This window comes from Andrena cerasifolii, chromosome 10 (assembly GCF_050908995.1).
Source record: "Andrena cerasifolii isolate SP2316 chromosome 10, iyAndCera1_principal, whole genome shotgun sequence".
NCBI classification, from domain to species: domain Eukaryota; kingdom Metazoa; phylum Arthropoda; class Insecta; order Hymenoptera; family Andrenidae; genus Andrena; species Andrena cerasifolii.
The window spans coordinates 8,767,072-8,790,600 of NC_135127.1; the positions used below are offsets into that span (position 1 = coordinate 8,767,072).

General features: G+C 46.0%; 1 protein-coding gene across 6 annotated transcripts in view; it reads left to right on the forward strand.

Moving 5' to 3' along the window:
* The window catches only part of Rdx (BTB/POZ and MATH domain-containing protein rdx), a 108,945-nt gene that overhangs the window by 74,698 nt on the left and 10,718 nt on the right, over window positions 1-23,529 (forward strand). For all 6 annotated transcript variants that reach the window (XM_076821514.1, XM_076821516.1, XM_076821517.1 and 3 more), the window contains one exon: window positions 19,484-19,628. In XM_076821514.1, coding sequence (XP_076677629.1) covers window positions 19,484-19,628 — 145 coding nt within the window. The remainder of the gene's footprint in view (window positions 1-19,483; window positions 19,629-23,529) is intronic.

Sequence of the window (23,529 nt, forward strand, 5' to 3'; positions counted from 1 at the left end):
ATGCATGTGTGCGCGGCCGGACGATCTGATTGGCCGCCCAGCCATGCGTCGTGTCATCTGACATAACCTCAAACAGATGAGGCGAAAGATCTATAATCTAGGTTAAGTTGCACGTGTGTTCTCAAATAAATCCACCAAACGGACACGCGTCCGTACAGCCTTCATGAATTTTAAATAGTCGTATCCAACTTTCATGCAACTTCAACACAATCGCGCATATTAAATGGAGCAGAGGATATTGCTCGACTAAAACCAGAAATAATTAATAAAAACTTCCCTCTGCTGAAACGAAAATACTATAGAAGTCAGTCACAGAAGTCATTTCGATCCGAAAACCACGAAACTCCTCTGCAAAGCGTTTCGCGTTGCTCGCAAGCATTATTCTTCGATCGCGAGCGTTACATACCCCGTTCCACGCGACTTTCTCCGCCGAAGCTTTTTATCGGCCCCGACGATACTCTCAGCCAGTAAACAGCCTTCGCTGTTCATATTTGTGCCGGTGTGTAGGATCGGGATCGTGACAGAACTGGCAAATGAAGCTTTCTACCGCGCCACTGTGTCCCTTCGCGCAGCGTTGCCCCTTATACGTATATTCTAACCGTCGTTCCGTTGTTAGAGCTCATTTCTTCGTGGTCGAGCGTGTTTATCTCGAGAGCCAGTTTCGCCAGGAAGGCCTCCATTGTGCGGTATGCTGCCTCGTTCCACTGCCGGCCAGCGGCTACGACGGCTTGGTGATGAAATAACGCCGGGGCGCGGGGAGCGCGCTCCGGTAATTGAATGTGGAGAATTAAACAATCGCGTGAAATGGGCGTATGCCTCGGCCAGCCGATAGACCTCCTCGATGGGACTATTAGTCATTACTTCCTGCTGCGAGAACGCTATCGGGCGAACTGATGAATCACTAGTCTATAAACAGATCTTGGACTTTATAATTACAATTTAATGAATGCAGCACCGATGGCATTGCACCAGGGACCTCACCTGCCTGTAACCTTGGCATTGCCGAAGATCAAACCTTTTACTGGATAGATTCGATCTCGGTTCTACCTAGGGGGGGTACCCTCTGGGCGTCCTGTTTACAAAGGAACCACTCGGAGTTCAGGCTTCGGTCTCTGTTGCCTTTTCGAACGGTAGCTATCTTCGTTGCGCGCGATGTCGAATAGTGTGCGTTTCCTTTTGTGCGCGATACGGCTTCTCGAAACGGTTGCGTTCGTTCTAAAAACGACACGCCTGTTTACGCTGTCTTCCTCTCTCTGTCTGAATGTCGATAAGTTTCTTGAGAACCTTGTGGATCGTCGAGCCAAGGCTCGGGAAGGCTGGGGAATTTCGCCGGCAATCGGGAGGTAAACAAATGTATAAAAACTGACGCGGTATTTGGGGAGATTATCAGCTTGCAGGGGAAAGAAAGTGCGCGCAAAAGAAGCAGTTGATTTAGGAGGAAATCTGTGAGCAAAGATTTTATGAATTTAAGGGTATTAATATTTAAATTCTTTTCCGATCTTCTATGGATATTTCTTTCCCACAAAAATCTCCTTCTCTACCCAAGGGGATGTCGCTTCTTCATTGTAACGCGGAGCAGACTCGTAGCCTCGCAATTAACGACTTGTTTTGTTCTCCGTTCGAAACGGAACCGTCGATTTAAATACTCGCGACTTCGCTCCGGACGTGTTTACACGGTCGACAGTGTTTCTCCGAGAAGTCGACCGATTAGCGCTTAAACACGACATAACGCCAGAAAAGAAAATCGCTCGCGACGAGCGCTGTCCTTTACGGGGAACAACAGTCCCGCGGATCGATCAATTCCAATCGCGAAGCGTTTAACGTAATTTCCATGGACGTTGATAGATGCAGTAACGCTGGATGACTCGCTTTGAGTTATGTTAATCATTCGAAATGGCTTTTACGTCATCATTATCCAGGAGCGAAGGGAAATACATCGAATTAATCCTGCTCTCGACGGATTAGTCTTCATAGAAATATTCTCGTTCGGTTCGTGTATATTTGTGTACCAGCAATATTAGGTTCCCACTGATTACACAGCTTAGAATCATTAGAGATTGTCTTATCTAGCGAGCGGAGCATGAATCTGCGGGTTATCTCATTCCATTAGACGGCCCGTTAATTATTTTCAGCCGCGTAATACACTCTATCTGGTATACTAATTAGGGCAGATCTGCTTGCGCGGTGTGATCGCGCTTGTCGAAATAATTGTGGGCACCGTGCGGTGGATGAATCACATATTAAGAATGAAAGTAATCGGGCATAATCGTTGACTCAGTATTCCTACAAAATATTAATCCACACGCAGTATCCACGGCGTTCGAAATGGAATTAAAAACTTGTATATCACTCTACCATTCGTTAGTAAAGTGAAATGAAAATTCATCTCGTTAATGATAGTATTATTCACGCCGAATCTTTTATTCATCGATGAATCGTTTTATCTTCAATTTTACCATTCTATTTACAACAGAAGTGCTATTAACGCATTCCTGTATGCCACATGCAAGGCGAGCGAACTCGCTCTTTGTTCCTTATCACCGGCCCAGCTAGCGATGGTTTTTTAATCGTAAGATGCGCAGGTTGGAAAAATCGAGGGTCATCGTCGCGAGCGGTGGCGGTATCTAATAAAGCCAGGCGGCTCGTTAAGTTGGCAGCGTAAAAGTTTTAGCATAAACGTGCGCTGGTTGCGTGGAGTTAGATGAATAGGAAAAGCCTCCCCGACCTTGCAAGCGTCGTTATCGCGTTTGCGTCACAATATTTTCTCGCAACGGGGGAGAGCAAGACAGATAGCACACAAAGCCAGAAATCGCTTTGAATGTCGGTGTCCTTTGTCCCCTCGCACAGCTGGTCGAGCTATCATTGTTGGCCGCCGCGGATATATTTGTATGCGTACTCTTGGGCCTCTCTAACTGCGTATCAATCAGGCTCCACACAATGCTATCTCGAAACAAAACACCTGTTCCTTTCCAACGATAACGATCGCTTCCTCTCCGGTTTCCTGAACCCATTCACCCTGAAATTTGCAAGAAATTGCTCGAGCTGATTCACGATTCACTGCGGCCATTCTTGGGCAGTTTATCAGCTCGTCGATAAGTTTTCAAGTCCTCTCTCTGTGATAAAGTGGGGAGTGGTTGAGGAACGCGCGATGTGGGCACTTTTGCTTCAATTATTGGTTGTTCTTCTTAGTGTGGAGGTGGGTGGTTTTCGTGGGCTTGAAAGTAAATTTCTAATTGTAAGTAAAGTGTATACTTCGTTGGGGCTTCCCGAATCACCAGAGCTACCACGTTCCCGAATTTTCTACTTTCCAGAGTTTCCCACCTTTCCAAAATTTCCACTTTCCTAAATTTTCTACCATTCCGAATTTTCCACCTTCCGGAGTTATCCACCTTCTCAATTTTTCCACTTTCCTAATTTTTCTACCATCTCGAATTCCCCACATTTTCAAAATTTCCACTTTCCTAAATTTTATACCTTCCCAAATTTTATACCATCCCGAAATTTCCATCTTCCAGAGTTTTCCACCTTTTCAAATTATCCACCTTCCAGAGTTTCCCAACTTCCAGAGTTTCCCACCCTTCCAAATTTAATGCCATCCCGAATTTTCCACCTTCCAGAGTTTCCCACCTTTTCAAAATTTCCACTTTCCTAAATTTTCTACTTTCCTAATTTTCCTACCATCTCAAATTTTCCATCTTCCAGAGTTTTCCACCTTTTCAAATTATCCACCTTCCAGAGTTTCCCATCTTTTCAAAATTTTCACTTTCCTAAATTTTCTACTTTCCTAATTTTTCTACCATCTCGGATTTTCTATCTTCCAGAGTTTTCCACCTTTTCAAATTATCCACCTTCCAGAGTTTCCCATCTTTTCAAAATTTTCACTTTCCTAAATTTTCTACTTTCCTAATTTTTCTACCATCTCGGATTTTCCATCTTCCAGAGTTTTCCACCTTTTCAAATTATCCACCTTCCAGAGTTTCCCCACTTCCAGAGTTTCCCACCCTTCCAAATTTAATGCCATCCCGAATTTTCCACCTTCCAGAGTTTCCCACCTTTTCAAAATTTCCACTTTCCTAAATTTTCTACTTTCCTAAATTTTCTACTTTCCTAATTTTCCTACCATCTCAAATTTTCCATCTTCCAGAGTTTTCCACCTTTTCAAATTATCCACCTTCCAGAGTTTCCCATCTTTTCAAAATTTTCACTTTCCTAAATTTTCTACTTTCCTAATTTTTCTACCATCTCGGATTTTCCATCTTCCAGAGTTTTCCACCTTTTCAAATTATCCACCTTCCAGAGTTTCCCAACTTCCAGAGTTTCCCACCCTTCCAAATTTAATGCCATCCCGAATTTTCCACCTTCCAGAGTTTCCCACCTTTTCAAAATTTCCACTTTCCTAAATTTTCTACTTACCTAATTTTCCTACCATCTCAAATTTTCCATCTTCCAGAGTTTTCCACCTTTTCAAATTATCCACCTTCCAGAGTTTCCCATCTTTTCAAAATTTTCACTTTCCTAAATTTTCTACTTTCCTAATTTTTCTACCATCTCGGATTTTCCATCTTCCAGAGTTTTCCACCTTTTCAAATTATCCACCTTCCAGAGTTTCCCAACTTCCAGAGTTTCCCACCCTTCCAAATTTAATGCCATCCCGAATTTCCCACCTTCCAGAGTTTCCCACCTTTTCAAAATTTCCACTTTCCTAAATTTTCTACTTTCCTAATTTTCCTACCATCTCAAATTTTCCATCTTCCAGAGTTTTCCACCTTTTCAAATTATCCACCTTCCAGAGTTTCCCATCTTTTCAAAATTTTCACTTTCCTAAATTTTCTACTTTCCTAATTTTTCTACCATCTCAAATTTTCCATCTTCCAGAGTTTTCCACCTTTTCAAATTATCCACCTTCCAGAGTTTCCCAACTTCCAGAGTTTCCCACCCTTCCAAATTTAATGCCATCCCGAATTTTCCACCTTACAGAGTTTCCCACCTTCCTAATTTTCCCACCTTCCCAATTTTCCCACCTCTTCAAATTTTCTACCATCCCGAATTTTCGACCTTCCAGAGTTTCTGAATTTCCAGAGCTTCCCACCTTCCCAGGTTTCTCACCTTTCCAAATTGTTTCCACTTCCCTAAACGTTCTACCTTCCAAAATCTTCCACCATCCCGAATTTCCCACCTCCACGAACCTCCCACCTTCATTATCAATCGAATTGATTCGTCGCAAGACCCATAATAATCCGCCACCGACTTCGAAAAGCTGTGTCTCGTTAGCCAAGGCACAAAATGGCCTCCAATAGTTGCTCCGCGAACGATAATTGAAGCTCGACTGGTGTTAGGAGGAACGTGATATCATTTCTAAATTGTGCGGTAACGACGGCATTGCGCAACAATCGTGCTCGTCATCGAGAATATTTTTCAATACCCAGGATTCTCGCGGTCGTTTCTGCCACGTGTTACCATCCACGAAAAGAAAAACAGCTGGTTGGGAAAAAAGTGGGAGGTATATCTCGCGCGGCGATTTGCAATCCTAATCGCCGGCGTTCCGTGTGTGCACGTTACGTTCTCTTGCTGATTATTTCAATGACATTTCAGTTACGATAATCGCGCGGCCAGCGGAGCGCGCACGGAATTTACGTTAATGCCCCCCCTTATCGGCGTTTAATTATAATAAACAAATTCAGGTGATTGCCAGCGCCAGATAGACTAATTTCGACACGACTGGAAAATTGCCGAGGCGTATCGTTTAAGCGCGGCTAAGTGAGAGTAATCGCAACTCCCGGCAACTGTCTCGCTCGACGTTCGACCAAAGACATTGAAATTTGCGGAACGTCCACCGGCACGCTGAAACGTAACGCCCGTCCTTGGGCCAATATGACGGATCGGCGATAATTCTCCTTTCCCCGCAAGTATGTGGAAACAAAGCGACAGAACCTTCGATCGATCATCGGGTAACTCGCGCATCGATTCCGCGAGTCCTTTGCGAGCGATAATTCCTACGCGTTTCGAGGCTCCGGGGAAATAACGCGCGCCAGATAAGATAATGCGAGCCTCCTATTTGGTATTCACACGTCGGAAGGAAATTTCGAACTGTGCAGTCGCATAGATAATAAATAGGTGTTCACGTAGCCGCGGTTATTTCGAATCAGATTTTTAACGACTCCGAGCTTCGCCGCAGAGAAAGCAAGTAGTAAAGTGTAACCCATAAAGAAGGATTAAAGGCTATTAACGCTCCAAGCTCAGGGCTGCTGCTGATAGCATTCGAATCACCAACGTGTTGAAAAAAAGTACTCAGAGCTTCCTCCATAGAATGTATATTCCAAAATGCGAAATAACTCGAGATGTATTAAAAAAAGAATCGAATAAGAAGCTCAATTAAAATTCTATTTTATTCCAGCACTGTTTCCAACAGTGCCTACCATGATCCGGTGGGATACGGTGAATGTTATTTTTCAGGGCAAGGTGATGCATCGTTTTATTTTCGCGCTGAAAGCTTGCTCGCTTCTATCGACCTTTGTTCACCGAATTAGAAGTCTAACGTATAGCCAAAATATTCAATGGATATTGAAATCTCCTCCCTGTTCCTCGCTGTACCCGCTTCCATTGAGTCCTCTCCTCGGCGGCGACCAATTATCGCAACGTTATACAAGTGTACACACTTCTGCAGCTTCATATATATTCACCGTGGTCGCGAATTAACCTTTACCTATTTGCGTGTTTGCTCGTTTATGTAACGCGCCGTCGCTTCCGTCCCCCTCGCTCGGGCCCGTGAAAAGCCTCTAGAATCCCAGCCGAACGTCCTCATTCAGAATCATTTAGAACAGCCGTGTCAAACATACGACCCTCCCGAACTGCCGTAAACAGTTCGCAGCCATCGGCGTGCTTTGCATAATTCGTTTAAGGCTCGTGACGGTCGTGCGCGCGATAAACGCGATAATCGCTATAAATTCTTTTAAATCGCGCGACGAGACAGATGCCGGCGTTGCGTGCGAAGGAGTTCAGAGTACGAGACAGCAGAGAAACGAGGTTTCGTACATCTTGGAAATCGATTTCTGGCCTTTCTTTGGGGATGTCGAGGGGTGCATCGCGAGCTGGAAAAAAGGAAATAGCAATTATTATTATCGACGGGAAACCTTGTAGAATACAGAGAGATGAAAAAATAGCAAAACTTGTAACTCGAGCCGTCAAAATTCCTCCATACTTTCCCTAGCAATATAATAACTTTAAGTGCTGATATTTCACTTCTCCGGAGTAAATTTCTGTAGAAAAAAAAATACTCCTTGGCTACTCCAATACTACCTCAACACGAAATTCGAATAAAATTAGAATTCTCGAGTTGGAAACGTTTCCCCATTTCTACAGAATTCAAAATTGCATCCCACTTCGCCAGAAGTTTCCCTCCACTCCATCCTCCACCCCCAACATCCCACTCGCGCTATCCCCACCCCGAAACACCCTCAGAATCCACCCTCCATCCAGCCTCCGAAGACAGAAAAAAAAAAACTAAGAAACGACGTGCCCCCATCCCTGGACCATCGTCTTCGCTGCTCCCGATATTCGGGAAATGGCTTTCAGCGCTATTATTACATCGCGAGGCGGGAGTCGAGGCCAATCGATGTCCGGTGCGCGACGATGAAATAAAGTCGGGCACAAAGGCTGACGCGTCCGTCGTTGGAGCTTGTCGAGCGGGGGAGGGACGGGCAGGAAGGGAGGAGGAAGGTTGTCCCCCGCTAGAGGCAACCTTCGACTTCAAGGGTACAGGGCCGTACGACGTCCCCTCGGTTTTTCGTCCCTCCACCTCTGGCCTCGGCTGTCGCTAGGGCGGCCAGTTTCACGGAATGCAAAAGCTCAGGGCCATCGAAAAACAGGCTGACGTTTCCACGAACCGCCGCTCCGCCTGGCTCGTCTTCTGTGCAAGCTTCTCTCTCTCCCCACTCACCCCTTGGCTGGCGATGGTGGGAAGGGACCACCATCCACCCTCGACCCACGTTTCCCCGTCCTCCTTCCCTCCGCTGTTGTGTATACGCCGCAGAGGCCGTAGGAGAGACCTCTCGTGTCTGTACAATAGTCTCTTCCCAACGGCCGCGAGAGATTATCTTCGGAAACGGCTGTCCGCCCGAGACACCTTTCCAAGCTGTTTTTCCCCCGCACGGGTTTTTCCTACCCGCACCGATAGACCTCTCGCGCGCGCTTCTGCGATATTGCGCGGCGTCGATAGGCGCGGGGGCTCCTTTGGGTGGTCCCGGCGGGGGAGGATCGTGGATTTTAATGCGGAACGCGTGTCGGAGGTTTTAGAGGATGTTTAACAGCTGGGGAGTGGAATTTGAAAGGAAAGGTTCTGCTGGGATTCTTCTTTTATCGGGGACCTTGCCACCGGAGGCCTTCCATCTGGAAAGTATCGTTTCTCTTGTGCTCGATGGAAAAACATGCTAATTAGAAGGACGAATTAAGTGGAGCTCGCGGCGGGTTTAGAATACACCGTCTGCGGTTCGTTTATTTTTAGTTTTCCGATTAACCGGTGCTAGATGATTTCGATAAACTCAAGGTGACGCTTTTCTGCTGCTTTTAAAGGTGCTCCCAGGGGGAGAGTGGATTCTCTAATTCCAGTGGCAAGATTGATAAACCTACTGTGCCTTAATTCTCTGCTAAATTAACTGGCTACATTTTCTTTCTCATCCAAAAATGATTCAGCGTGGACATTAATTACCGAATTAACTTGCCGGTTATCAATTACAGGTGCGTAAAGTGTACCAAGCTTCGCGTACCAGTTGAAATATTCAATTCCCTCGCGATCTCTCCTTGAATATTATTTTCCTAATCTCTCGAATACATTTGTGTACATTTCGGCGTGAGTTTTAAAGCCACGCGAGAACAGTGGGAGGAAAGTTTCCCATTTCCTTGCTCCCCTTTCCCTGGGAACGGGTAGTTGGCGATGTTGTTCCGATCGATTGTCTCGCTTTCGTCAGCCGTTCGATTGGAAGCTCCCCGCGTTAAGGGCTAAAGTACCTAAGTCGAGGCTGGCCCGCGTAAAGTTTCTCTCTTGTTCTCCAATTAACCCGAATTGCACTTGGGGCTGTGAACCGGACAAAGGCTTCTTCCAGCAGTGGTTCTCCGCCCTCGCGAGCCACTCCGTCGGTGTTATCGAGCGCGGGGAGTAATTGCACAATTAACTCGCTGAATTAATTCCGTCGCCGGGGCAGCCCCTTGGCGCTCCCCGCGTCATTCGATTGTCGAGGTATCGGATCGATTAGGAATTACGTAAAATGGAATGACAAGCTGCCGGGCGACGAGGGGAAGTCTGTAGGAAAATTCTCGGGGAATCCGCGAGTGTACCACTCTAATGGATAAGTGGGAACCTTATTGATCTCGATTACGGCCTCTCCCGGAGGTAAAGCGAAAGAGGCGTCCGCTTTACAAATTCTTCATTCCCCGTGAAACTTCCTGGATTCTTACTTTATCCTAAAATACGTCGTTTCTAATGATTTAGCGATACCTCAACGCGATTGCAGTTCCATTTATTATTCCCTCCTTGCTTATTTCTTCGCAACAATCTGTAAACTTTTCTCTATGAAAGGAGGTCTCTATAAAATAAAATAGAAAGCTGCAGATACCAGGAACTCATCAAACAGATGAGATCCTCAATAGCTTCTTCATCCCTCCTTCAATTTCCCCCTGATTTCCTTTAACCATCCCTCGGGGTGCTCTTCCTCAAAGGATCCCCGGTGTATCCCCATCTTCTAGAAATATCCGAGGCTCTCAGGAAAGTTTTTACCAGCGAGGAACGCTGGCTCTTTGTGCGTTTCGTGCCCCTAGCTCCGCGAAGGCGTTCCCCCCCCCCGAAAACCACCTGGGGACTTCTTTTGTATACCTGAGGGAGAGAGGCTCGCCCAGGACTCGCTCGTCCTTCGAGGACCCACAGGGCTTGTTCTCTGCGGCTATCCTGCCAAGGGCAGGGAAGCTCCCCTGGACACTCGACTTGTTTCCAACAGGGCCAGTGGCCCCGGTACGTGGGATATACCGGACGACCTTGGGCCTCACGGCCAATTTGCGAGGTCCATTCCCTCCAGATGGGCCCTTACCGCCGTCTTATTAGCCACCGGAGTCACTTCGCCTTCTCCATCCTCCGCCGGAATCCTTTCCAACCGTCACTTTTCGGCGTGCACGCCACTTTCTCGTACTCCTACTTCTTCTTCGCTCGGGAATCCCTTTTTCCTGCTGGGGTGTATCGTTGTCGTCAAGGATCGCGAGTTGAATGAGACGTGGTGTGCGCAGATTCGTTAGCTGGTTCTTCTTGGAACTTTCATCGGAAGAAGTTTGGCATTGACTCGTTTAATTAAAAGGATTCTTAGATACTGGCTGAGTTTTATTTAAAGCTAGCTTCGCTACTCGGCTTCGCCCGAAGTTTACATTCTGATTTTATGAAAACAAATTGATTCGTTAAATTTTCTCGTCGCGAAAAAATTAGCTAGGCGTAACGAGCTGGGACTCGTTTCGCGACCCCAGAGTTTACCGTTCGAAAGTTTTTAGGCTACAGACAAACGCACAAGCACTTTCTGCTTTATGCATCAAGATTGTGTACAGTTTATATCTGTCTGTTAATCAGATTTCATATAAAGAGAAACCACTGCAAACGGCGACCCAGAATCATGAATTTATCTAGGTTTGTGTAACACTCGCTTAATCACAGGTACTTAACAGCGAAGCTATGTTATCTGTGGCCCTCTAAAACGCTTTCATTGTACATACCAGATTTATGGGGAATTCCACTTGCTCCGCGCAATTCCACTTGTTCGTACAAACACGATTACAGTTTCCCTTCGTCCACAAATCGCTAAATTCCTAAGTAGCAACTCAAAGCGACGTGAGTTTTGACAAATTGGCCCTTTAAATCCGTTAGCACCTCCCCAACGATCCTCTCCGCCTGAGAAGTTCTCAAATCGTCGAAAAAAACTGAAAAATCATAGAAGCTCCCGTGCAAACCTCCCTCGGCGTGTTTACGCGCCGACGCCAGTCGCTTGGTTCGCGCCTCGTGCAGCTCGGTTACACGGGCGTCAGTTCCGCCACGTGTGCGTCCATTAAAGTCAATGTCAGAGCGTGCACACGTTGCACGTTCGGCGTTTTATCGAATTTTATCGGCCGGCATGTGGCTCGCGCGTGAAAAATACCGGCCACGAATCGCTCAGGGTCGAACTGGTTCTCCTCTGCTCCGCTGTTATCCAGCCCGGTTCCTTCGCGCTCGCTGGTAGCGCGCGACAAGCCGCGGCGCGTGTGATACGCGCGCTCGTAGTACGCGTAGAGCCGCGTCGTCGCCGCGCCCTTGAAGAGAGCTAGCCTTTGTCTTATCACGCTCAGCTTGCGCCAGCCATCAGCCTTGACTTCGCCCCTCTCGCGCTCCTCTACTCCGCTGCGAAAATCGACCGACTCGCCTCTACGTCCGCGGAATTATCGGATGGCCGGCTGGGAATCGTTGCGACTCTCCTTCCTCTCCGCTCGAAGATCGAGGCTGGTGTTTCGACGCGAAGCCAAGTGCGGAATGGAGAAACAAAGGTGGGTGGGTGGCACTTGGAAGTTTAGGCTCGGATCTCTTTTATTTTGTTCGAGATAGGAGGAGAAGAGGATTGTTAAAAGAAGAGATGGAATTATTATCTTTATACTCCTTATATATATATATTTTCACTAGTTTCTTTGCTGATTCGAACACGGTGTTAGTTCCTATATTGTCTGTGCAAATTACTGTACTGCACATACTTGTTGCAATGGGCTTGTCCCGTAAAATAAGTATATTATTATTATTATTGTTTTTAGATGTAATTGCTCGAGATACTTTGCACGCACCGCGGAACTTATTGTTATATATTAAATTTACATACTGCTTCGTTTCGATGATTCGCGCAGTCAGCTCCGCGGTCTCATCTCGTTTCGACGCGCAGGGAAACGAGGACACGGAAGATGCGGGGAAACCCGAGATGCCCGGCAGAAACTGGAAACCTCGTCCGGTGGCTATCGTGCCTGGAAAAGTCGCTGAAACTCTCGTTCGCGATACGTGAACGTTAAACCGCACGGAGCGCCTAAAATTTCCACTAAACAGAAAGGAAACAAATGTACAGGTAGGAAATTCAGAGTCGATTTCCTCGAGAACGAAGCGCAATATCAAAAAAATTTATTCCTTCTTCTCGACTTATTCACCTGTTATAAGTCGAAAAGAAAGAGTAACTTTTTTTTATATCGCCCTCCATTTCGGAGAAAATCGACTTCGAATCTCTTCACGCTGCATTCAGACGCGTATTAGGAAAACATAACTACCTTTAGATGATGTTAGCTTTTAACAAGTGCCTTTTCACCAGCTACTTGTACTTTCACCAGAAAAGTCGCAAATCTAAACAGTCAAGAGGCCTACTTTAATTAAAAAAAAAAACATTTTCCATATTTTTCCTTTTAATAAACACTTTGCTTCAAAAAAGCGAAGAAACTTCTGCATCGACCTACAAAGGGTGGCTAAATTATTATACTCAAAACATTTTCATCAAAATCCGTGGAAGTCGTGGCTGTAATTAGAATAACAATGCATGAATATTATTGTTTTTTTTTTCATTTATTGATTAGCTACAACATCTGGCAACATTATGAGTAGTTTTTCAACATATAAATCTCACTTGTGTTTAAAAGGGCGGGGATGAGATTATTACAAGACAGAAATAATAGAGAATATCATCAGAGTATGGCAGAATATTCCAAGACTCCAGGAAGTGTCCACAGAATGCATTGAAAGCACGCCACGCGGAATCCAAGCCGTCATAAAAGCTAAAAGCCACCAAGTGTTGAGTAATTATATTTTTCTTATAATATAGTCTTAAACCTAAATAGAAAATTTATTTATTTATTTCATTTATAAACGGACCGAAGCCCTCTTTACATAAAAGTTTACAAGGAAAAAGAACTTTACCTAATATAACAAAAGATCCTACGTAACTGTCTTTTAAAGGTGCGCGCGGATCCATTAAAGAAATCAATACTATTATAGAGAGTACTACAGTACTATAAAATAATATTGTCACATTAAAAACGAGCCGTCTACTTTATTCCATCGCTTAAACTCACAAAATGTCAAACCTTTTTATTCGAGCATAATAATTTGGCCACCCACTGCAATGCAAGTTACGCATCTCCATACTAAATTCATCGATCCAGTAAAGCGACAACTCTCTCCTTAATTCAATCCCGCCGCCACGCCTTCAATCACAAACCCGGCGCGCTCTAACAATACTCGAAACCACAAGCCATCTCGGCACACCCAGAGAAAACCCAGCGATCCCCGAAATTCCGCTATCCACTCGAATACTCGCGAGCCAGTGATTCGAGCGCGCGACCGGCGCTGAAAAGTTGCCCCATTGATAGCGGAGGAGCGAGCCGTATAAGCGGATTTCGCCGGCGAATTCGAGAGCCCGTGGAAGTTCCGTAGCTGCTCCCTGACACGGGCAATTTAATCTCCAAGTTCCTCGACTCTATCTCCAGCACGTGCAGACCCGCCAGCGCCGAGGATCGGCGGAATTAATCAGGAGTTTTCTCGTTAAACAATTTCACGCTGGTAGACGTCTCCGCGGCTATCTCCGCGCGAGAGGTATTTGGGTCGCTTTTGCAGGGATCCGCCGAGCACTGTGCGCTGTCTGGTTAATTAAAGAATAACAGTAGCCGGCTCTGTGCCGCAATTTGCCGTGCACAGCGGGGCAGGAGCCGCGGAAATACGCGAAATTTCGTGGCACACATCGACGGCAGCCGAGCTGAAACTGCTCCAGAGCAGCCACCGTATTGCTGTGTCTCTAAAGCTAGAGGATAGGACAGAGACGGGGGATTATGTTCGCATGGCGAGCGAGCAGTGCTCGCTATATAATCGCGTTGTTTCGGCTTAGTACAGGCGGTTTTCACCTAACTTCCTCGTTTTCACCAGCGAGCTCGTGTCGGAGCTCTGTTCTACTTTCCCCTGGGCTCTCTGGCTTGGCCCACGCCTCCGTTCAGATTCGAAATCCAGATGCCCCGATTGACAGGATTCGCCGTTCCGAAGCTGAACAGTGATAATTGACCCCGTTGTAGGCACCGAACTCCGAGCTATTTTCATCTACTATGGTACTCCACTGAAACTCGGTGTAACCCTCTGCATTGTGCCACCCAAGCTGGGGGTATCGCTTCGGAGCTACTGGTCTGCAATAACAAATTATAATTCATTTGAAAAGAAGTTTCCAATCGGTCGTGATAAGCCTCTCCCCTGAATAGCAACAGCGTAGCTGCCTCGTGAAGCTATGCAGAAGGTATCGACGCCAAGTTGGAGTAAGTATCTATGGTTACGCGGTCGCCATTAGAAATCGTGGCACGCGTGGGCCGTAGGAAGAGGAGTCGAGACTGTAACTCGCGTTCCCTACGTTTCTCCTGCGAAAGGGTCGAGTCTCAGACTGCTCTGCAGTAGATCCTGAAAAATTTCACTCAGCCGCAAGGTACAAAGGGCTGTCAAGGCGATCGCAGACGAGCGGCTACTTCTGCACGGGCACGTGGTGGTTTCTGCGCGCACGCGATTCCTCCGAGGTCTCTCGTTTCCCACAAAAGCGACTGTGGGACCTCACCTCCAGGCTCACCTTTAGTCCTGCGGAGCCACTGCAGGATACGGTGTCCTGGAATCCGTCCCCGGACGAAATGTCGCTCGCGAGAGCAGAGACCAGTCCCGAGTAGCGGCTCTTCCCACTTTTTTTCGCTACGTGGGCCTGTATCTAGCGCAAAAGCGACGTGGGAGTAACGTGGAAGTGAAAGTTAGAACGGGCAACGCTGGCGAGGTGGGAGGACGGCAGGGAGGGTTGCGTAAAAGGCGCTGCCGATGTGTCGATGGAGAGGAGGCTTGACGGATCGGTGTATCGTGGCTGTGGGTTTGTTGGTGGGGGATTTTTTTAGGGGTTCAGGATGTAGGTTCTTGGAGGTGAATTGGGGAAATTTTTGCGAGTTTGATTTTTCTAAATTTGGGTCTCTTTGATGGGGATTATAATTCTTAGGAAATGGGGTACTGGATGAAATTGTTGCGGGACATTGTAGTTTAGTTTCAGGTTTGATATTAAAATACTGGAAACTGAGGAAGATTGGCATGTTTCTGGGACATTTTGCTAGATAACAAGTAACATTTTCACATTTGCTTTAAGAGGGTATACCCGAGACTTTCGGATTTGTATGCATAACTTCCGAAGAACAATAGTTTTTTAACTGAAACTTTTTTTTTAATCAGTTCACAATACTATGTAAAGATAGTAAAAAAATGGGGAATCATCGTGAAGCCGTTGACTTGTAAAAAAATCCACAAAATGTACACATCTTCCGAGGGTTCAAACGGGTATATACCCCCGTTAAGCATCATATCATAATTTACCATCTTTTGTGATTGTACCTACTACAAGTGTCAAAATGCATAGAATTTTCAGTTTTTCCCTTCTTCAATGCATCGTATAAATAGTACTAACACCTAACGTTTTATCAATCTGAACTTACATTGGTACTTAAATTTGTCTCTTTCTATGTTCAATGCACACTCTCTTTTATATTTTTTTAATTAACGTTTTTAAATTTGCTCGAGGTGTCCTATTATAACATCGCATCGTTTCTGATTGTACTACAGCTGTGAAAAAGCATACAATTTTTATTAAATAACTGCCAATGTTCCCCCAGTTTACGGTAGTTATTTTTTATTGCAATGCACCGTTGCGAAATGATACTGCAGTGGAACTCTTTAGTTAATTACTTATCCAGATTTCAGGCAGGGAGGAGTTAACTGAAAAGATTGCCCGTTTCGCAAAGCATAATCGCTCTTTATATCGATTCCTCCGGTAAACTGGTAGAGTGACAGTGAAATTTTCGAGGAAACGAACGGCACAGGTTACAAAGCGTTCGCCAATGCGAGAGTCCCTCCCTTTTCATAGCTCGGCGCACCGGTACCAAGCGAAAGGGAAATGTATCCGCTTTCGCGAATTGTCTTTCACCGTGCTGGCAAAAATTTCCCGTTTTTCTTCTTTTATTTCATCGCGCTCGCCCGGTAAAAGCAGCGTAATCGCGAGATTTCTACTCCAGCCGTTGGCAAAGAGCGCGTTGGAAAGTGAAAGGGGGAAAATGAAGGCTCATTTTTCGCTTAACCGAAGGCTGCATTTATCTCCCGGAAATGTAGATCTGTATCTTATCAAATATCAGCGCCGAAACGTTCAGCGTGCTTAGAAATGCCATCCAAGTAATGAAGTCTTAACACCGACTCAAAAGGGGGGGCGGGGGACCATCTTTCAAGGAAACATTACCCGTGAAACCTGCGCAATAAATAATAATCGCCGAATATTTCCTATGTTATCATATCACTCCCAATTCAGTCGAGTCAAAGACCATTTGAATCGTTATCTCTAGGAGCAGACTTCGCGCTTCCAGCGGCGAACTTCCTTATCGTGGCAGACTAATTTAGAATATCGCAGCGAGCCGCGCGTCAAACAATATTTTCTCATTCGACACGAAAACCGCGATTTAACCGTATGTAGTTCACCTCCATACCTCGATGTGTCTTAATGTGACGCGGACGGCATCTGCGAGCGGAAGTGTTGTCCTTTGGAAGGGGATAAACACTGATATTAACCCATCCGGTGTCATAAGCGCGCACCACCACTTTTGCCCGCCATATATATCCATTTGCTGTAACGTTGCCATGTGCCAAAGGGCGCGACAACTCGCTCCCTTGGTGTCCTTTATCCCTCCACGAGATATATAAGCAGTGGAAGCTTGCTAAGTATTAAGACACCCGGTATATTTGCAGAGAACGCGATACCTCTTGCGGATTAGTTTTAATTTAAAATACCCAATGGAATAAAATTGGCAATATCCTTTACAATTGGGGGCTGAGAATCAGAGTGGTATAAGTCGAAATTTTCATAATTTAAACTAATAACAGTTTTCAAGTCTTGCAGGCTCCATCTGTTTACTTTCATAATGAATTAAGTTCAATTTCATTTTTAGCTGAGAAATAAGAACATTTCTCTTCAGCACTCAACTGACAAGAGCAGAGCGTTTCGAAACACACCGGTGTAAGTCATTCGCGCGGTGTTCCGCGTAAAGTAATGTTTTGCGTTTTCTGTTGTAAAAAACTATACGTATGTATCGCAGTTGTGGGGACACATCTAAAGGCTCGAAATACTGCCATTATAAATATGTGCACAGTTAAAAAGAAGTTTCAAACAATCTAGGAAGGAATTATACACTATTATGTTTATAATCATTTAATTTGAGGACTTAATGAATACAGTTTTATGAAAATAATATTGGTAGTATTTTGAGCCTTTAGTCCCCACAACTGCGATATACATGCAGAGTTTCTTTTATCACAGAAAACTCAAAATATTGCATTACGCGAAACACCGCGGGGGTGACTTACCGTGAAGCACCCAGTTCCTGATCACTTAAGAGTAACTACTACAGACTTTTAAACGTCTAAAGGGAAAACTTAAACAAATGTAAAAGATTTTTTGTTATTTCAGTAAATCTATGTTTTATCTTTAATTTGGTATTAAGAAAAGTGCACGCGTATTAATAATTATTTTATAATTTAACTTTGAAAGTGAAAAATGCAAAGGGAGCAGTTTCTGATCACCTTCGCACGTTTTACTATGAGCTATCAAATTTTGCGTATAAATTTCAAAATACTTCATAGTTATTTAGTAATTTGTTGGAATAAATTTGTATGATAATAAGCTTATTATTTGGTTTATTTTCTTAAACTGATCAGGAATTGAGTTCTGATCAGGAGCTGGGTCCTTGACGGTATTCCACTATGATTCTCAGCTCTCCAATTGTCTCGTGTCATCAACATTTATCTGTCGCTCGTCGAGCAGAAAATCCGCGCTCGGTTAACAGTGGAAGGGTCTGCTTGCACAGGGCTTATCAAACTAGCCCGGCCAATTCACCACCCTCTGTTATCGCGTTAAGGTATCGATTCTACGGCAGATAAGGGTTAAAAGATTAGGAGAAGCTACCACGGTTTCTCGAGCCAGCTAGGGAACGGCAGGTCCGATGAACCTGCAGCAGGGCTAATGTACTCGACTCGATGATGCTCGAGTAGTTCCGTACTTGGCGCACGTGAGCACCATCGCGTACCCTGCATACCCTTCTTTCATGCTTCTTTTCCAGCCCCTCCTTTCGCTGTGTTCCGTGTGTACCTCTTTCTCCACCCCGCCACCCTTCGCCCTTTTTCTCGGGATCGTGATAACCCGTGTCCCTTTCCTCCGTGACTTCTTGCTCGCGTGTGCACTCGATCAACCGTGGGTGACCTTCGTGGAATCGAAGGTGTCTCGGTTGGGTTTGGGTGGGTAACGATGGAGGAAGTTTGATGTTGGATAGAGGAGGGCGAAATTTTTATTTAAATAGAAATTTCAAGTGACGAATAAAAGGTGAAACAAGTAAGTTAAAGTAATTTGTATTTGATGCGTTATTCAGATAATTTTTTATCGAGTTAATGTCCAACTCTGAATAGTAATCAGTGGCGCGCCCAGAGGGAGGGGCTTGTAAAAAGAAAAGAAGTAGATTTTATTCTCTGAATAAATTTTTATTACAGCCTAAAGATAATTTTTTATCGAGTTAATGTCCAGCTCTGAATAGTAATCAGTGGCGCGCCCAGAGGGAGGGGTTTGTAAACAGAAAAGAAGTAGATTTTATTCTCTAAATAAATTTTTATTACAGCCTAAAGAATTTTACCGAATTAATATCAAAAGTATTTTTATCCCTTGGCTCGCCCCAGGATTAAATCCAGACTGCGCCACTGATAAGTGATAATTATTCAGATGTTACCGTTTTTGGGAATGAAAGATCGGCGAGATTGCTGGGAACAGTAGAATCTGTGAATTATAGGTTCAAGTTTAATGGTTCGCTCGGAATACAAACGTCGGTGTAACGCTGAGCACCGGGGACACTGACCATGAAACCTCGCGGAGCCTAATTCCAATAGGCTTCTGTCGTGTTACTCGTTTAATCGGCGAAATCGAATCGACTCTTTATTCGCTTCTCCGCGCTCCAACCCTATCTTGGAAGCCTGCCATTTCATTCATTTGACTGCAAGCGGTACTGCCCCAAGCGACGTCGTTAGCATCCATAAAATATAGCACTCGAGGACCGCTTGTCTGAATAAAGAAATCAATAGCTCGCGAGCCACCCGCGCTAGACGAGCTAACCATTCAATTAAGAAACAGAAAGTGTGTATCAAATCATACGATATTCACTTTACTCCCCGCGCTTCGAGCTCAAAGCTCCTAATATTTACTAACACTTTGAGTGACTGCGAACATACATTAAACAATACTTTCGATCAAAGTGTTAGTGACAGCTGATCTCCAATCTTCAGCACTGCAGCTATACACGTTAATGGACACTCTGTGCTCTCTGTTTTGCCATAATCACGCGGAGCCCAGCTAAAGTGTTAATAATCTTTCTGTTACAGACTTGCGGTGAGCGACTGTGCGCCACAAACGTCGCGGGTCAGCTCGAACTTGCACAGCAGCAGTAGTATGGCAGTAAGCCGTGTACCAAGCCCTCCACCACCGGAAGTGAACACCCCCGTAGCCGAGAATTGGTGTTACACGCAGGTACGTATCAGATGTTCCCATCTGAGCGGTTCTCGTGAATCTTGCCCCGCTAGTTTAGCCAATAAAGATTATTAAGTGACCTGTGACCAGCGCGTAGCACGCAACACCTTCCCTCTGAACTAGAGTACCAGATATCCCATGGACCAAAAAATTCCCTCGCCCCTCAGTAGCCGGAAATTCAAGAAGCCTAAAAGCTCTTCAGATCGCAGCCACTCGCAGCAATTCTTCCTCGAAGAGAACTGCCTCGAATCCTTAAACTCTCCTGCCACTGGTTCCCCTAATTCCATCGCTGCGAAATCGAGGCAGAAACGACGAGCACAGCGCCTAGTGCACTGACCAGGGAACGTCGATATCGCGTCGGTCCGAAGCCACGGTGGAACTTCCTATCCCGTTTCCAAGATTGTAGGCAATCTACGCGGATGTGGCGTAGATAAAGCGGGGAGCTGGTCAGCCCCAGGAAGAAGTTCCATGGAAGCCCGGGCGGGCAGGAGTGCCCAGGAGGCTTCGCGGCGACGCGTTACCCTGGTCGTCTTGGTCCCCGAGTCTTGCGGTCTCGTCTTTGTCGATATCATCGTCCTCGTCGTCGCGGCGCATGAGAGCACGCGCTCCTGGCGCTCTCGTTCTATTTTTACTGCTCGTCCCCCTCGCGATGTGAATGACCTGCAACTAGATATCTCTCCTCTCCTCCCAGATTCCCTAACTCGAACGTGGAAACGTTTGATCGCTTCCCCGCGGAAAATTCGCCCCGCCACCCCCTCGCGAGCCCCGGCGACTCCCTCTCGAAGCGCACCCTCCGCGGCCGCCCCCGGATCGCCTTAAAGCGCCGTTCCGGGCTAAACTGGAGCATCGAAACGCGGCGACGGGCGATTTGAACGGTCGTAAAAGAGACAAAGTGCACTCCGAGCCACTTCGACTGGGTCGCCAGGCTCGATCGGAACTGGGCGGCCTTCCGCAGGACGGTTATCGGGGTGGCTGGCTGTGTCTTTTAGATTCGTCAGGGTATCTGGGAGTTTTGCTGGGGAACACTCGAGGGAATTCTGGAACGGGAGTATTTATGAAATTAAGCATCGAGGCTTCTTCATTTTGGGGCAATTGGTGTGATGGGTAGTTTTCTCAAAGGTGGGTGAACACTCCTCTAAAAGAACTCAGTTTCACCTGGGAATTTTAGATACTTTCGGTTCCGCAAGCCTGTATAGAGGCGTCAAAGCTTAAGGGGGGTTCTCGTCTAACAACCCCAAAAGTAACTGATATTTAAGAATTTTTTTTGAAAAAAACTGTTGGTCGTATCGGATTAAACTCTTTTGGGATATAAGAAGGCATCTTTAAACTTGCGGGAAATATTTTTTTTACGTCCATGCTTCTTATTATTTATTAATTATTGTGGAATCTTGTTCACCTCTCGACGATGTAAGTAACTCTTGTTGGCGAGATGTGTAGCACCTATCACGGTCATCTGATTGCAAAAGAAATAGAAGTTTCTTAAAGTTAGACAGTTTACGCCGAGATTGATCCACTTTAAAGAGAAAAAAAAAATGAAGAATTGAAAGAGTTATAGCGTTTGAAAGAAAAAGTAAGCTCTTTCCGTAGACAAAATTTTCATATTATTCTTTATATCGACGAAAAAAGTATTGTGAATAAAAACTAAAATTGAAAATTTTCGGTCTAGTCCCAGCGGAAATTATTTAACTTCAAGAGAATTTTCCTTTTGCAATCAGATGACTGTGACAGGTGCTACACCAACATCGTCGAACAGGTTAACACGATTCCACAATAATTAATAAATAATACGAAGGATCGACATAAAAGAAATCTACAAGTTTAAAGATGCTTCCTTATATCCCAACAGAGTTTAATGCGATATTAAAAATAGTTTTGTAGAAAACAATTCTTAAATTTCGGGGGCTGTTACACGGGAATCCCTCGCTTGTTTATTCTTCCTATCTTAAGTTTTGGTTGGCGGATTACAGAGTGTATTTGGACCTATGGTAAATGTCAAACTACACGTGGCAACTACAATGGGGTACCTCTGACCAGGAAACTAGATTCTCAAACGGATTCCTCTAGCATCTGTTGTATAACAGGTATTATTCTCAGACAAACTGCATCTTGATGTAGACAATCAAAGCTATCCAAGGCACTTTGTCTGAGAATAGTACCTGTTACGTAACAGATGCTAGAAGAATTTGTTTTCAAATCTGGTTTTGTGGTCAAAGTTACGTCACTTGACGGTACTCATTACTACTATTGCTTTTTGAAGAAAACGAGGATGTTGGTTGACAAAATGAGAATCTAATGCAGAAGCTTACTCTGAAGTATGCGTATAAAGGACATTATAGCGCAAAATGGACTCTGCATCCAATATGTATTCGAGCTACCAACCCCCTAAGGGTTGGCTGACTATTATTTAACACCCTCTAAAGCCGGGAATCCACTTGGAAGCTAAGCTATGCTACGCTACGTTTCAGCTTAACTTTTGGTTGAAACGGTTCCATAAGAATGTATCGAAGCTAACTTTTTTAAAACGTAACACAGTAGAATTTAGTTTCTAAGTGGATTCCCGGCTTAAGCGTCTACCACTAAACGTCCCTTCAGTGTCAAATTCCAAGTCAAGCATATCCGAATCGAGGTTCTTAAAATCCTCCGCAGCCATTTCGCCTTGCCAGTCGTCCATCTTGCCCAGAATCCCTCCCCCACGAATTACCATGTTGGATAAGAAGCTCGGTTCGCCGCGTCGCCGAAGCGGGGCCCGGAAGGAAAGGATCCTTCGAAACTCTCCGCGGCTTTACGTAATGCAGAAGTTGCGGGACCCCCGGAGGTTGGACTCGCGGGAAAGATTGCGATCTCCCGGGAGGTCGTCGGATATTAAGCGAAACTCTGCACCGGCTCGGGCGCGCACTCTCGGTTTTCAGGGAACGCGAATGGCGAGCGCGAGGGGGCCTCTCTCGCCACCGAATCGAAAGTCGATTCGTGCTCCAGTTAACTTTCGTAATGCACGCCGATTTCGCCTCGTCAGCAGCCGCGGGAGCAGGCGGGCCTGGCGGTGCAGCAATCGTGCGCACCATCGCCGCTGAATCTGTCGTAACTGGCAGCAACGGCGATCGATGGGCTCGATAAAAGCGTAGAAAGCGGGCGGGTCGCGTTGCGCCGAGTTTCGGAATCGCTCCTCCGACGGCGATCGTTGCCTCTACTTTTGTAATAGCGCGGGCGGGATGCTTGAACGCAAGTAGAATGCTCGGTGGTTGAAGGTTGATCGATTCGAGGCCGATATTGTGTCATCGATTGCAATCGAGTTCGAGGGGGAGCTGAAGCTTGAGCTCCGTTTGGGGGGTTGAACTTTCGGGTCGGGAACGGGGAGGGTGGGTGGGCTTCTGGTGGTGGTTTGATTAGATGCATTAGCGTCGTCACCTGGCGCGAGCTCCATAGTGGCCATTATCACTCGTTGCCTTTCATTTCCACGTCGTTATCTCCAGGCACGTGTTCCATTCTGACGCTCCACAACCGAGCTGATACCCCGTGATCGCTGCGGACGAGAGTAAGGTTGCGCGAAGGGCCTGAACCCTCTTCTCCTCTCCTCTATTCTGATCTACTCCGCTCTCCTCTCTGCTGGTTCCCCGGCCGGGTAAACAACCGCCCAGCAGACATTATCCACGCAGCCGATCCTCCAGGAGCAATCGTTTACCTCGCGGGTCTGCTCGCCGGTGCTCGAGCACCGTGTCCAGCGGATTCTACCGGAAGCCTCGACTTGGTCTGGTGCTTGAACCCGAGCGCTCGCGCGCGCACAGCCATGAGCGCCGCTCCCGTAAACGGGCACGGGTGATTCAAGGCCGATCGTCGACGGGTTGAACGACTCCTGGGGGCGTCGACCGAGCCTTCTGCCTTCCTTCCTTCCTTCTCGCCACCA